Source organism: Lepidochelys kempii, chromosome 7 (genome assembly GCF_965140285.1).
Source record: "Lepidochelys kempii isolate rLepKem1 chromosome 7, rLepKem1.hap1, whole genome shotgun sequence".
NCBI lineage: Eukaryota > Metazoa > Chordata > Testudines > Cheloniidae > Lepidochelys > Lepidochelys kempii.
The window spans coordinates 85,975,378-85,990,410 of NC_136386.1; the positions used below are offsets into that span (position 1 = coordinate 85,975,378).

At 42.3% G+C, this 15,033-nt stretch overlaps 2 protein-coding genes across 8 annotated transcripts in view; one reads left to right on the forward strand and one right to left on the reverse strand.

Annotated features, from left to right (window-relative positions):
• Window positions 1-15,033, forward strand: part of NUDT13 (nudix hydrolase 13) — a 22,499-nt gene continuing 7,466 nt past the window's right edge. The window contains exons 1-9 of one of the 4 annotated variants that reach the window (XM_073353658.2): window positions 1-59; window positions 2,943-3,050; window positions 4,021-4,160; window positions 5,089-5,196; window positions 5,646-5,752; window positions 6,735-6,860; window positions 7,135-7,246; window positions 8,048-8,202; window positions 8,987-12,357. In XM_073353658.2, coding sequence (XP_073209759.1) covers window positions 2,965-3,050; window positions 4,021-4,160; window positions 5,089-5,196; window positions 5,646-5,752; window positions 6,735-6,860; window positions 7,135-7,246; window positions 8,048-8,202; window positions 8,987-9,181 — 1,029 coding nt within the window. In that variant the 5' untranslated portion in view covers window positions 1-59; window positions 2,943-2,964 and the 3' untranslated portion in view covers window positions 9,182-12,357. The other 3 variants (XM_073353660.2, XM_073353663.2, XM_073353664.2) reach the window with 3 other exon arrangements.
• ECD (ecdysoneless cell cycle regulator) overlaps window positions 13,601-15,033 on the reverse strand; it is an 18,166-nt gene continuing 16,733 nt past the window's right edge. For all 4 annotated transcript variants that reach the window (XM_073353656.2, XM_073353655.1, XM_073353657.2 and 1 more), the window contains one exon: window positions 13,601-14,850. In XM_073353656.2, the coding sequence (XP_073209757.1) occupies window positions 14,608-14,850 (243 nt within the window). In that variant the 3' untranslated portion in view covers window positions 13,601-14,607. The remainder of the gene's footprint in view (window positions 14,851-15,033) is intronic.

Here is a 15,033-nt window from a genome sequence, read left to right on the forward strand (position 1 = left end):
GTGGCTTTTACGAGGCACTTCCGGCTCTCCGAGGTAGCATTCCTTCTGCACTGACTACAGTAAGTTCCAGAAATGGGTGGACTTTCATTGGCTGACACCCACCTACTCAGGGTGCACGCAACATAGACAGGATTGACAGGGTGGCAGCTCTGACTGTGCATGAGAGCGCCTGAATTCATTATTGCTAAATACAAACCGTGCTTCTTGGGGCGCCAAGGAATTAAGGAGTTAAAGGCTCCTCATCTCCCGATTTTGCATGTTATTATTATAAGAAGGAGTTTTTGCCCTGGTTTGCGCATTGGCCTGCTAAACCCAGGGTTGTGAGTTCAGTCCTCAAGGGGGCCATTTAGGGATCTGGGGCAAACATTGGGGACTGGTCCTGCTTTGAGCAGGGGGTTGGACTAGATGATCTCCTGAGGTCCCTTCCAACCTTGATATTCTATGATTCATCCCGAGACTCTCTCCCTCTGCAGGCAGATTCTGAACCCTCTCCCAGCTGCCCGTTCTAGAGCAAAGTACAGAGTTTTCTGTTAACTCCTACACTGATCTGCCCTTAAACTTTATGCTGTGTTTGGGATTTTCACAGACTAGATCAAAGGTGGACAAACTATGGCAGTATCCCGCCTGGCCCTTGAGCTCCCGGCTGGAGAGGCGAGCCCCGGGCTCCTCCTTTGCTGTCCCCCCTGCCCCGCAGCCTCAGCTCGCGGTGCCGCCAGAGCTCTGGGCGGCGGGGCTGCGAGAGCCGCCGGCCTGTCCCGGTGCTCTGGGCTGCGCAGCAGTGTGGCTGGCTCCCGCCGGGCGGCGCAGCTGCCAGTCCTGGTGCTCTGAGCGGCATGGTAAAGGGGGGGGTTGGATAAGGCGCAGGGAGTCCCGGGGGGGCAGTCAGGGGACAAGGAGCAGGGGGCAGTTGGATGGGGCGGAGGGTCCGGGGGAGGTGGTCAAGTAACGGGGAGCAGGGGGGTTGGATAGGCGTGGGAGTCCCGGGAGGCCTGTCAAGGGGTGGGGGTGTGGATAGGGGTTGGGGCAGTCAGGAGACAGGGCGCGGGGGGAGTTGGATAGGGGGTGAGGTCCCGGAGGGGCGGTTAGGGGACAAGAAGGGGGGGGGGGTTGGATCGGTCGGGGGCCGTGAGGGGGGCAGGAAGTGGAAGGGAGCAGATAGGCGGTGGGGGCCAGGCTGTTTGGGGAGGCACAGCCTTCCCCACCCGTCCCGCCATATTGTTTCGGAACCCCGATGTGGCCCTGATGCCAAAAAGTTTGCCCACCCCTTGACTAGACTATCAAAATGTTCCATTTCATAGAATCCTGCAAGTAATGATACCATGTACAGAGCTCACAGTGCTTCCAAATTAATTTTGTTAAAATAAGGGGAATTATTTTCCATTTAAAAAAACTTCGTTAGTACTGAAAAAAAGTTCTTATATAAGGGCTGGAAGGAAGGTCCTTAAAAAGGATGGCCAAAATTCAACCTTGCTGTGACTCCACTGAAGTCAGTGAAGGTATCCCAGGGATGAAAATTGCCTGGTACTTCGATGAACATACATCTGGTGGTAGAATCAGGAGGAGACAGTGCTGCTCCATAGCATCCAAACCAGGAAAAGGAATAAAACAGAAATGCCTTGCTGGTTGCCAGGATCTATCCAAATTTTTTCCCAACTCTCAGTCTACAATCAGTTCATCCAGAATTACACCGGGGGAAAAAAAAGAATCCCAACTGATCTGGGAGTAGTAGGGATGGAGAAACAAAGATCAAAGACTGGTTCCTGCTAGAGCCACATAATTTTTAACCTGACACCTCAGATCCCATTCAAATCTGATCATTGAGACAATTAAGCTCTTTCAGTAATTTCATGTCATAATCATGTATGCAGTTTTGCAATATTTTTATAAGTTCCCATTTCTGTGGATAAAGTGTCAGGAACAGAGTACTTTCCATAATGGCTAGTGTAGAATTGCATGGAGTATCCACGGAATCTTCTTTTCCTTTGATTAAATTTCTCCATCTGTAAAATGAGGCTGGAGTACTGGAACAATTTTTATAGTGGGGGTGCTGAGAGCCATTGCACCGAACTATAAACTCCTTATATAGTGGAAACCACTTCCAGCCAGGGGATGGCAGCACCCCTACTTCCAGCACCTCTGAATGAGGCTAGTAGTACTTAACTTCCTTTGTAAAATGCTTTGAGATCTATGGTTAGGAAGTGCTGTATAAGAGCCAAATATTAATAATTAATTAAGAATTACTGTTCATCAGTTCGTCAGAAAAGATACTATAGATAACATTGCCTTCTGGGTAGTTGTCTTCCTGACATTTTGGAGTTGAGGGCAGAGTAGATTATGTATTTGCCTCAGCTAAAAGCGTTGCACAAAATCATCAACTTCCTAGAGAGACTGATGCAGCTGCAACTGCTGTCTTCTTTCTAACTTGGAGAGTTCTCTTCTGCACCTGATGTTTTGTCTTTAATTCTTCACGGTCATTATTGCATTTCCAGTAGATTTTCTGGCTGTTGTATTCGGATGTTCAGTTTGATGAGCTGGAATAGCTTTCTTTAGAAAACAGACAACATAGTAATTAACTTTATTATCCTTAATCACAGAGACACACACGTTAGGACAGCACAATTTAATCTTTGTTTACAGCAATTTCTACAAGACCTTCTTGACGGACACAAACAATAAATATATATATAAATATATAAAAACTGAGCTATGTTGGAACTTCCTTTGAAAAGTGTATAAAACTGAGTTCGGAAAATGAGGTTCCTGGGGAGTGGACGAAGCCCAAGGCCAAATTGAACAATATTTTAGCAAGTGTGCCCTCAACATCCTATGGACTCTGTAGAAGAGAGATATATTTCTTTTTACATTGGGACATTGTCCCTTTTTAAACAGAACCCATTCATGGAAATTCATTACACTGCATGCTGTGCTTTTGTTTTGGTCAGAGGCAGCTTCTCTCAGGTTCTGATGAGAGCTATGATTTATCAAGGTGTATACAGAAGAACTTCCTCTCTGTGGTGCAGGTTACATTCTACCTATGTTAGAAAAATGCGGTAAGTTCTTATCTTATTTGCGTTACAGAGCAGGAAGACCAGAAGTTGGTGCTCATGTATCCAATGTTCCATATGTGTCCTTGTTAAAATTCTGCATCTGGGGCTAATCCTATAGTCCAGTGATTACACAGTGCACTTCACAGCTCTGACTACACAACAGGTGTCGAAAGGCCCAGCTCCCTTCCAATAGTGCTGAAAACTGCTGAAGTCAGGTAAACTGAAGTCAATCCCTATTGTTGGAAAGCATGCTAGCAGTGAGGTTTCTCAAATATTCCTTGAACTTGATCAACAGCTCAGCAACAGTTTTCAGTACCACTTCAAACAGTTTGAGCATAGCAATTTCTGTTACCCGTTATCAACTATGATTCATTTCCCAAGTGTAGATGCAGTCCAACATGGACTGCCTTTTTTCAAGATTTGAGCTTCATCTTTACTTCCTGAATCAGCAGGACAGGGAGAGTCTCATATTGCTTAATGATCCAGTCATCCAAATTAGGAGCTGTGTTTACTGACTTAAGAGTAGACATACCCAGCCTTCCTTGTTTGTAAAGACAGTCAAACATCACTTAGAGCCTTCAAAAATGGGGAAATACAATACAAATGACGAGTAGGATCCTCAGGGCTCCAAGCACCTTTGTGAGGTAGAAAGACATCTATTCTATTTCTTCACAGAAATTATTGTGTATATAAAATAGAGGACATATGTTTGGGGCTGGGTTATAGTGTGTTTGAAAATAGTGTCCAACATTCAAGGCTTCTTGTGAGGTGAGTGCATGATTGTTTTGCCTTCACCTGTACAGTCACTACCCACCAACAACTAGCATCTTGCTCTGCAAAGCTTTGGAAATATCTGGAATATGAAAGATACTATACCATGTATTCTGTTCCATTTCTCTGTTCATAGTGAGTGTATCATTCCTGATCTAGGCTTGGTCTTGCAATGATCTTCCTGATTCTTTCACAACTGCAGATACTTGTTTGAGCTAAAGGAAGATGATGGCATTTGTAGGAAAGCCCAGAACTCAGGAACATTCTACCTCTTTCACAATCTCTCTCCATTCCTTAAGAAAGTTGGGAGCAAGTACTTGGCACCACAGATAAGTGTAGCAGGTAAGCTGATGGTCAGTAGTAAACATCTTCATAGATTTACCAGCCAAAATGATGTACACCCAAGTTTCTTCCACTAACCAGATTTTAGTTGATACCATGTATGTTGTAAAGATCTCAGAGCTTTGTCCTTTTATCTCAGACTGATCATGATGAAGAATCAGGAAATCTATTAAGCCATATGGGAGTGTGTTCTCCACTTTATGTTCCGGGTATTATTTATTAACATCAAATAACTGTGTTTAGGATTACCATCTAAAGCCCTGGCACATGGACATGAACTAATTCTTTGTAAGTATAAATGGTATCTACACAGGTCTAATCCGTTTACTAATATTTATTTAGAGACAATATTTTTAATCTGGTTTAAATATGTGTGGCCATTTCCTTTGAAGCCATTTCCTTTGTAAGTGAGATATAAAGTTGACAAGGAAGGTGGAGGGTATTTGGTATAACCTGGGAAGGTTTCTCTGTGGGAAATACAATACATTCTGAGACACAAATAATTGTAGGGGAGAGGCACATTGTAGGTCCCCGAGCACTAGACTGTATGCTCTTCTTGCTCTGCACAATCATGGTCCAAAAGCTGGTGAATAAACTGGATTCTCAATTTCCACCTGACTCCTTTCATTCTAGAACCACCACATACCTTCCCCACATGTGAGCTTTGTCTTGAGGCTTTTCCCTTGGATGGGAAGGTGTAATGGGTTACTACTCTCCGCACTTCAGGGGATAGTTGTCAACAGCACCGTGAGTCAGCTATTTCAAGGTGTTTGCCCAGTCTCACACCTTTTCCACAAGACATAGGAAATCCCTTCTGTGATGTGGCCTAGTTCCATTGGCCTGGGCTGTAGGAGCCTTAAATATTAAGCTGTTGTTTTTTAGTGTAAGTTTATCACAGCTTTCTCCTCCCTTTTCCTCTCTTGTTTAGAAATGAAAAGCATGCTGGGGAAGTTCAAACAGAATGAACAGATGATAGAGGACTCAGTGCTGATTGGCTGTTCAGATGAATGCATGGCATACTTTGCCCTGGATCTAGGTTAGAATTATGCCTCCATCTATGTCTCAGCCATTGGCTGCTATATTTGTTCACTTAAATCTGCAAGTAAAGGAAGCCCAGGCACACTGATGGAGATGCTGTTTAGGCAGCGTGCTTAGTCCTCGATGGTTGAGAAGTTGCTTCTGAAGGAAGTCCTCACTCATCCTTGATGGGAAGTACTGTGACTTCACGGGAGCCACTTTATGGAATTTTTATATAATGGTATTACTTCTTTCTTTGTTTTTAGTAAAGTTGGTATGTTTGTAGTTCCCAACTTTTGGGGACTGTATTATGGTTGATGTAATGTCATTTCCATACTAACATGATTCTGTCATCAGCAGCTCTATGGAAATGTTCAGAGATTTTATACTCTTAATAGGAACAAAGAGGGGTGTGGGGTAGGGGTGGTAACTGAAATTTCTGATTCCCACAGATTTATTCAATTCCAGGATCCTTGGAGAAATCTGTCATTGAATCTGAATTGAAGGGGTCATTTACTGAGTTACGGAAGGCTTTCTTTCAACTAGATGGGAAAGATGCACCCTTGTTGTCCTCGGTATGATATAGGATATTTCACGTATAGAAATTGTGATTGCTTGCACCAGATCTCCTGCTTGCAATCATTAGTTTATTATTTTATGTATATTGTGGCAGTACCTAGGAGCCCCACCAGTTTGTGAGACATTGTGCCAGACACTGTACAAACACATATTAAATGGCAGCCTCTGTCTGAAAGACAAGATGTAACAGGTGGATGAAACAGAGAAGTGAGTGGCTGGGGAAAGAGGACAGAATAACAGTAATAATATGCTGATTTAACATGGACTAACTCTCTGCCCACTTTGTAAATGTAACAAACCAGTCAGTAACAATAGTCACAGTAATCACAACTTGTCACCTGCCTCACCACTATCAGGGGGCAGTTTTCTGTATGCATCCCAGCAGAAGTTAATGCAAAGAAGGGGTTTGAAGGAGGAAAAAGTGGTTTTCTCATTGTGTTGTTCTCCTTTTAAAACTGCTCCTTTTTGAGCCATTACTCTGCAGATACCCTAATTTATTTTTGGAAGCCCCGTCAAAAAGCAGGTGTGCTAAAATCAGGTCCATTAGCCCATAAATAGAAATAGCTCATCATTCCCCTTTTTGAAAGAGTTGTGGTACATGTGCTATACAGCAAGAAACAGATCTGGTCTCGGCATTACTTCAAGGCATGGTTCAATTCCAGTTATTGTTACTATTCAATCCCAAAACACAGCAACTTCTTTTTCTTCTTCTCTCCTAGACATGCTGAAAGGGATGGGAATTTAAATTCAAAATGAGGAGCTTGAAACATTGTGTGGCTACAGCCACTTTTCAAAGCAGCTCCTTAATTTCATGTGCACTTTCAGGGCTGCCTGACCTGATGAACTGTGATTTGATCCACAAGGATGCATGACTGGAAAAGGATGGCAAAGTATCGCTCAGGGAGAATGGCATGACTGCACTGAATGAGCCCTATGTTCTGATGTTAACTGACGGTATTTATGTTTTGGTGTTTATAGGCTCAGGCCCTTCTTCGTTGGCATGACACCCATCAGTACTGTAGCAAAACTGGGCAGCCTACCCAGAAGAACCTAGCTGGCAGCAAGCGTGTTTGCCGTACCAATGGAATAATTTATTACCCACAGGTTAGCATCTGAATGGTGGGACAACTGACACATGATCACAGCAGTGACTAGCCAAAGTTGTTGGACTTAATAAGAGGGAATTTGTGAAACTCAAGAGCAAGAGCTTGCTATTTAGTTGTGTACTTTTTCTTTATTATTTGTCCAATGTCCCCTGAAATCTTCTAGAAAAAGCAATAGCAATAGTCTGTGTTCTCACTTACTCGAGTTTTCATGTAACAATCAGCTTGTCTGAACTCTGATTCCTAGTTGCTTTGCTGTTTGGTATGTTGTCTAGATGTCCCCAGTGGTTATCACTTTGGTGTCTGATGGGAGCCGGTGCCTTCTTGCCCGACAGGCGTCATTCCCAAAGGGGATGTACAGTGCTCTGGCAGGCTTCTGTGATGTGGGTAAGGAAGCTTCTGACCGACTGTTTTGCACTCAAATGCATAACGCTGTGTTTGATAACAGGATTGTGTGCTGCATGGTGGGAGACTTGAGTCTGGGAACCAGTTACAGACGTGTAGCTCCCCCCATTCAGTGGAGCTCATGCCCAGAGGTAATGTTCTGGAAAAAGGGGAGGGATGTTACTAGAGCAGCTTTGCTCATCCAGCTGAAGTGTAAAATTGCTTGTGTTTATCTGAAAAAGAAAAGGCGCTGTAACGGGTAAAATCATGGGATTCAGCAACAGGGCACTGTCTGTGCTCATATCCACGTATGAGATCTTTGAGTTAAATCCAAGAACTCTCCTTCTAACATCTTTTTTCTGGGCTAGTGGAAGTGGGTGTGTTGGGGAACTTACAAGAAAAAGTGTGGTGCTTTTAGTGAGTGAGAGAGAAAGTGGCTTTAAAAATGAAAGAAGGTCAGAGTAGCTTATTCTTTCTGTCTACAGTATATACTTATATGGCCCCCACCACCTTACTATTTGAATGTCTTTGGTGCCTAGGAGAGGTATCCAAAAAGCAAATTTGAAGGGGACTAAAGATAGTTGATGGATTTGTTATTGTGGCCTGATGCTAAAGTGATTTCAGAATGACTCATCTTACAGAGACTTATACTACTTGGGAAGTCAAACATAAAATTCCTAAGAATTCCTAAAATCCCACCCATTTTTATGTGGCACAAGGGATACTTTCCTATCCTGGGGAAAACCTGCCAGCATTATCTTACCTGATGGGGAGGCTGTCCCTGACTAACTTGAGTGTTTCCAGGTGAGACTCTGGAGGAGACAGTCCAACGGGAGGTGGCAGAAGAGGTGGGATTGGAGGTGGAGTCTCTGTGGTATTCTGCTTCTCAGCACTGGCCCTTTCCCAACAGCTCCCTAATGATAGCTTGTCATGCCATGGTGCAGCCACAACAGACCAAGGTGAGCAGCCCCCAAGATTTTATTACCTTTCTTGCTTGGTGAATCTCCTTTCCCAGTCCACGTAACTGCTGCATTGTCAAATCCTTTTAAATGCAACTTTCAATGAGTTCTACTGAAGTGAGTGTGGGATCCTTTTAAAAGCTTGAAAATACTCCTTTTCTGTTTCAAAAACACGGTGTATTTTGTGCTGCAATGTGTATGAACCAACATCCAGATCCAAACACCACTGTACTCTAGATCCACCCTCTGCAGATGAGGCAAGCTCTGATTTGATTTCCTATTGCTAAAGTTCCTTGTTCATCCACCAGCACCACTATTACAAGCAAGGTAATGGAATAGTGTGTACTGGCTAATTGTTACATCAAAGGAAACCAAAGCCCACAAAATATTAGCGGGCAATAGATTCTGTTAGTGGCAATTTTTTAATTTATTGGCAACTAGTGGTCAATGCATTGTCTCATAATAGATATTTAAAGTATAAAAGCTGTCATTGTTTTGGAAGCCTGCTTCGTGGCTGAGTAGTTCAGTCTCCATTTCCATTGAGGCCTTAGCCCCTTTGTGGAGACTGCCACCCCAGGAACAGGTATGATGCGAAGACCTAGTGCTAGCCAAATACTACTAATTCATTTCACATAAGCCACTGAGCAGCCTCACAGAATACATTGGAACCCAGAGTTCATTAGCCTTTTTTGCCAGAAAGTCCTGTAGATACAGGAATTATGAAGTCCGAGGTTGCTGCTTTTAAAGCCATTTAAGTCCTTCGTACATTTTGAATCCTTTCCAGATCAGCGTGAACAAACTGGAGTTGGAAGCAGCCGGCTGGTTCAGCCTGGAGGAGATAATGGAAGCATTCGGACGGGAGCCTAAGCCTTTGAAACAGGAGGATGGCAGCTTTTCACTTTGTCTGCCACCCAAGTGGGCCATAGCCCACCAACTGATTCAGGAGTGGATTAAGCTGCAGGCTTCCACGCCTGCTTAGGCACAGTCTATCAAGCCTTTATTTTAGCAGGAAAAACAAGTGAGGACAAGTTCTCACAGTGGTGACCCAGCCAGAATGGCTCATAAACTATCTTATATTCAGGTACACCTGGGGCACAGACGCATATTTGGATAAGCCCCAGCAACTCTGATACACAAAGAGTCATCAATTAGACACAATACCATAAGTTCCAGTAAATCTAAAAAAACCCCAAAAGCCCAAACCAGCGTGTCATCAAACCAGCTACAAGCCTGCATGATAGACATCAGAATGGTCAAGCCCTACCACGTTTTTCCTCGAGTCCTCTTGGAATAAAGGATTCCACTCATTTTCCTCTGTTTTACCCCTTAGACATCTCTGCTGTCACACAATAGAGCCTCACTCTTTTTGACAGAGGACTAGGTAGGATTCCATTTAGGGCCTGTCAGTGTTGGTCCTAGTGCTGCTCTTGCATTTTTTGATGAAGTGTGGGAATAGTGGGAGTGCAAATTTCATTAAGTTCCCTCCTTCTATTGCTCCCCTGCCCCATCAAGTCTCCCATTATGCTCATCTTCATACAAAAATACCCTTGATTTCCTTTGCTGCTACATTTGTTCATATTGGACTTAGCAGCAAAAAGTATTACAAGGCCCTCCCTCAGTGCCGAGCACATTGCCTCTACAGCGTTTCATCCCCAGGGAGCAAGATTTGATGATAAACAGCAGAGGAACAAAACCTGCATAAAGCTTTAACTTGCTTGATATTCTGGAAGAGCCTCCATGACTCAAGGGTAATAGAAATCACTGAGAGCCTTAGGAACTACATTTCCGTCTCAGTTCACGGGGTATCACTCTTAACTCCATGCATTGCTTAACTACGGAGCATTTCTGTGGAGCAGAGAGTCCAGTCACAAGGTTCACGGGTTTGGCTAGATACGTGCTCCCCTTGTACTGGTGGAATAGCAGGTTATCACCCTCTGGGAGACCCACTGAAGCATAGCCTTGGGCAGGCAGAGACTAATAGCCTAATAATGGAGTTACCTGGATTTCTGATTTGCTGGTAATTAAACTGGAAGAATTCAGGGTGGCTTCACCTTCTGCTTACTTGGTTGAGTTCTTGGGAAAATGCACAGATGCCCACAGTTCCAAGGCTATTAGTATGGACATCTGGAGGGAGAAGTGCATTTTTAATTCTCACCAATTGATCCTGCTCCTGGCCAAACACTGCTAGCTACACATTTTCTATAGTCACGCATTGTTGTGTTGTAACAGTCTGGCATCCAGCTTTTTTTAAAATGTAATTTACTATAGCTCTGCTGGTTTGTTTTCCATTCTTCCCCTGCATGTGTGGTGTCTGGGTTCCCTCTTCCTGGCTCTTACTCTCATCATCCTTTCTTTCCCTTGCTGGAATACAGGGGAATTAGGAATGAGGTAGAGAATGGGTGTAGATCAGTCTTGTCTTCTTATTTCCATTTTCTATTGTTTTCTAGCCTGCCTCTGGAACCTGTTTTTCTCATGTGCACAGAACTCTACTTCGGTGCATCAACTTCTTGATGCCTCCTCCAACACCTCTCTCTCTCTCCCCCGCGCCCCCCCCCCCCATCCACTCAAACCATGACTACTGATTATGGAGAGGCAGAGGAAAGTGTGAGTAGCTCAGGGCAGCCCAAGGCAACGACAAGAAGAAAAGGAGTGGCTCAGACAGATGAGATGAGAAACTCATAATTGCAGTGTAGTCCACATGTCAAAACTCAAAAGGAAAAACATGTTTTGGTATGTCAAAGAAATGTGGAAGTATTTTGCAACTTCTGCAGCCTGTGGGGATTTATTTTTAGGACAAAACAGGGTGTGTACCTCTTCGCGATCTTTCTCCAAGTTTTATAAATATACAATATATATTTACCATGTATGTTTGTCATTAAGCCCTAGAATGGTCTGCTAGAGACATATGCCTATCTTAAGAGGCCTCACACCCAGTGTACTCTAAAAGTACTGAGACTGCATCTGTGTTGTGCTCTGTTCAGCTTTTACAATACTTCCAAATGAATTTTAATTAGAAGAGCATAAACACGCAAAGTCCATTTTTCAAAGTCACTAAAGAATGTTCACATTTACACAAATGCCACAGCAATTTTTAGCTTCCCACAGCTCTACACCTTGCTGCCTCTCAGCCTTTTCAACTTTTGTCTCTTCTACTCTGCTGCCAAGGACTATTTAGTGGGACTTCATTTGCGTGCTGGGTGACCACCAAACACAGCAAGCTAAAAATCAGCACTGCTTCCTCCACCCTTCTGACAAAGGTGAGGGGGGAAGCTGCTATCCTGCCCCATCTCCATAGTGTTTGATGCTAAAGTTGCTCTGTGCTCCCAAGAGTTCAGGATGCTCCTCTCTAGCCAGCTGGCCTTTCAGCTCCAGTTGGGATTCCTGTAGTACAGGCCTCCCCCTCTGAAATCTTGACTTCAGAGTGATAAATATGTGGCTGAAGGCATTTGACTACCTGGATTTTTTTGCTCTCTGTCAGCCCAAAGCCCAAAGAAAAAAAAAAGCTTTCTTGATTTTCAAAAAGGGAGACTCGGCCAAGCCCCACTCCAGCCACAGAGGATTCACACTTGATCTAAAAGTACTGATGATGCAGTGTGACTTGAGAGAAACTGCATGCACAGACAAGTAGATAAAGCCTTAAGAAAGAGAGGCTCATTTTCCCTTCCATTGCTGCAAGAGATCCCACATTTGTTTCCAGTGAGTTAGGTGGTAATTTAATTTCGTAATAGCTGAATCAATTATTATCCAAGATTAGACACCTTCATAGGAATTAGAATACTGTAGGCTGGTTATGATCCTGCTAGAGTGTGTGCTGCATCAAGAGGAATGAAGATACATTATTTATCTTCCTGCCTAAAATAGCAAGCTTGCAGCTAATTAATCCATTCATGCTAGGCTCTGTCCCAGGCTTCAGGCCACAAGTAGAAAAAAGTTAAATTGTCAGAAGTTCTACATAAACGCTTCCGCAACAGAAGCGGATACTCACCTGAACCAGGGAATTTTATCACATACAAATGCAGGTCTAGTAAAACAAGATTAGGTTTTGCTGGAAACTTTGACAGCAAAAGTTAAGAAACACTGTTCCTACTCCTTTGATTACCATACTGGGATACCATCAGACTTCACAAAAAGAAAAGGAGTACTTGTGGCACCTTAGAGACTAACCAATTTATTTGAGCATGAGCTCACGAAAGCTCATGCTCAAATAAATTGGTTAGTCTCTAAGGTGCCACAAGTACTCCTTTTCTTTTTGCGAATACAGACTAACACGGCTGTTACTCTGAAACCATCAGACTTCACTCACTATAAAAACCCTATTATAATTAAAAGCAAAAATGTTTTAGTACATTCTTCAAAACAGTCAAAAAGGCAAGACGACAATGTTTATTATAGCATGTAACTATTTTTATATGCTGAATTCTAATGTGGGTATTTGTACAACACCCTGAGATAAGTTGATAAATATAAATGGTTGGAATAAATAAAATTCTTAATAATAGGGATTTAACTAAGACAGATATAATCAAGACAAAAATCAGCAGTAGGAGAGTAGAAGAAATTGCTGCTGTTTTGCTGTTTTACGCATTAATAATTTAGGATATTTTTCACCTTGTACCTATACAGATGGTCAAATTCTGGCACTTGCAGTATCTTATCAGAGATCCATAAAACTTTACAAATGTGAGCAAACTATTCATTTTACAAATGGGGAAACAGACACAGGCCAAGGTGTCTCAGCAAGGTTGTGGCAGAGCCTCAGCCAGTGACTTCCCTGGAAGTACGACAATTTAAACAGTTTAAAGATTTCCCTTCCTAACTTTCAACTCACCTGGTCTGGAAACTGGACAGTGTTTCCTCCCTTATAAAAGATCTAATAAGCCTCCTACTGGTGGTGGCTGGAATACTGGTGTGACATTCAACATCAGCAGTACAAGACACTAGTTGCTAATCTCTTCTTTAGCGTCAAGAAAATGGCAGAATTTTTGTACAAGAATTTTTAAATAAAAATCTAGTTGCAATTTCAAGTGACTAAACCTATGTTCCGATTTTCAGATGTATTTAAGAACAGTACTTAGAAAATCAGTTTTGCCTTCACTTGCCTGCTAGGACCAGTATTGAGGCTTCTGCTTCCTTGAGAGTTTGACCGTACTAATCTCCAAAGCAAAATATGGAGCTTTTCCTACACTTAAGGTGCCTGATGTTAATAGGTAAGGAAACTGCACAGAAATCTGAATCAGTCTTGGCAAGTAAGTGAAGGAGGAACCTTTTATATATTTATTTGAAATATTAACTAGAGGAATAAGACAGTCTTCATATGGATAACTTAAATGGTTTGCTAGATAGTTTTAACTGATGTAATTTTAAGTTTTTCAATTCAGTATAGAAATGAAATGTTGAGTATCTTCCAATTAAACTTTTATTAAAGCAAAACAGACTTGTTTAGATTGGGCCCACATACAGATACTGTTGGTACAAAATCATTTTTCAGTCCCTTGAGGTAGTGGGTAGTTCAAACAAAAGCCAAGTTTGGTCATGAGCTTTCTTTCAAATACAGTGATGTTGAGAAATGCTTTTTATTCTGAGGATTTGCAATACTGCCCTGAGAAAAATAAGTGCAACTTCAAAGGAAAAAAAAGTTACAGCAACCAAGTTATACTTTTCTAGATCTTTATTTAAATAAATTAGAAAAATGCTTATAGAAAAATATATTAAAATACCCAGGCTGGTAAATCTACATTTCTCCATTATTTGAAGAAATCTATATAGTTTTCACTACTACTCATCAAAACTGCTTACACTGAAGCTTTTGCATTTTAGAAACTGTGGGTGGGTGGGTGCTTGTTGGGTAGACGGATGTTTGTGGATATCAACAGCAAAAAGACGACGACAGAAGAGGGTACTACTGCTGGTGTGTGATCTCTTTTATATCCTTCTTGACACAGCCAGCAGTTCAAGAGGGTCTGCATCTCATCCATATTTTAGCCACTAAAATAAAACATTTATTAATGGCTACAAGGGCCAAAAAAAAATTGTGAGTGGCAAAGAAAAAGCAAGCAAGACTTGGAGTCTTCCCAGAGTGACAGTATCACTTAGATTATGATCTTTATATTGGATATACAGCTTTATAATAGACATAGGAGATTTTCATTCAAATCAGAACCACCTTCACAATTTTTCTAAAATATATTAGCACAAGAGAAAACTCTGCTTTATTCCCAAGGTAACTTTTTGCATTTAAGAGATCAGACAGACTTTATCAGTTAAGTATTTTGCACACACATCTAAAGCCATGTAAAATGTATTGAAGTGTTTAGTACTGAAACCGTTCATAGTGTCTGCTATACCACTGCTACTCTGCAGGATGAGAGTAGAAGCACAAACTGTCCTCTGAACTAGGATAACAGATTAATCTGTTGCTGTGCTGCTAATACATCTACGGTCTGAATTTTCAGGTAAATGCACCCCCATACTCTGTAGGATGTTAGAGGCAGGTCCTGCAAGTCCAGCTTGAGCACTATATGATTCCAGCAGGTTAGTCACTAGGTTCAGGTCTACATCTACAGGTGTCAAATCAGCATCTCCTGCATCAGAATCATCTTCTAAGGCACAGTCAGCATCTCGAGACAGAGGTCCTTTAGCAGAACTAGCCTGTAGCACATACAGAGAGTAAATTTTGAAAACAAATATTTGATTACATGTAGGTTCTTTATGACAATCGCTGGTGGTATATGAAAAGCAACCATAGTGGGAGAAGCTCCTGACTAAGACAGCAGGGAAGGCACAGACTGATCTATGAAACTACCAGAATTGCTCTTCACAATCAAGCAGTGG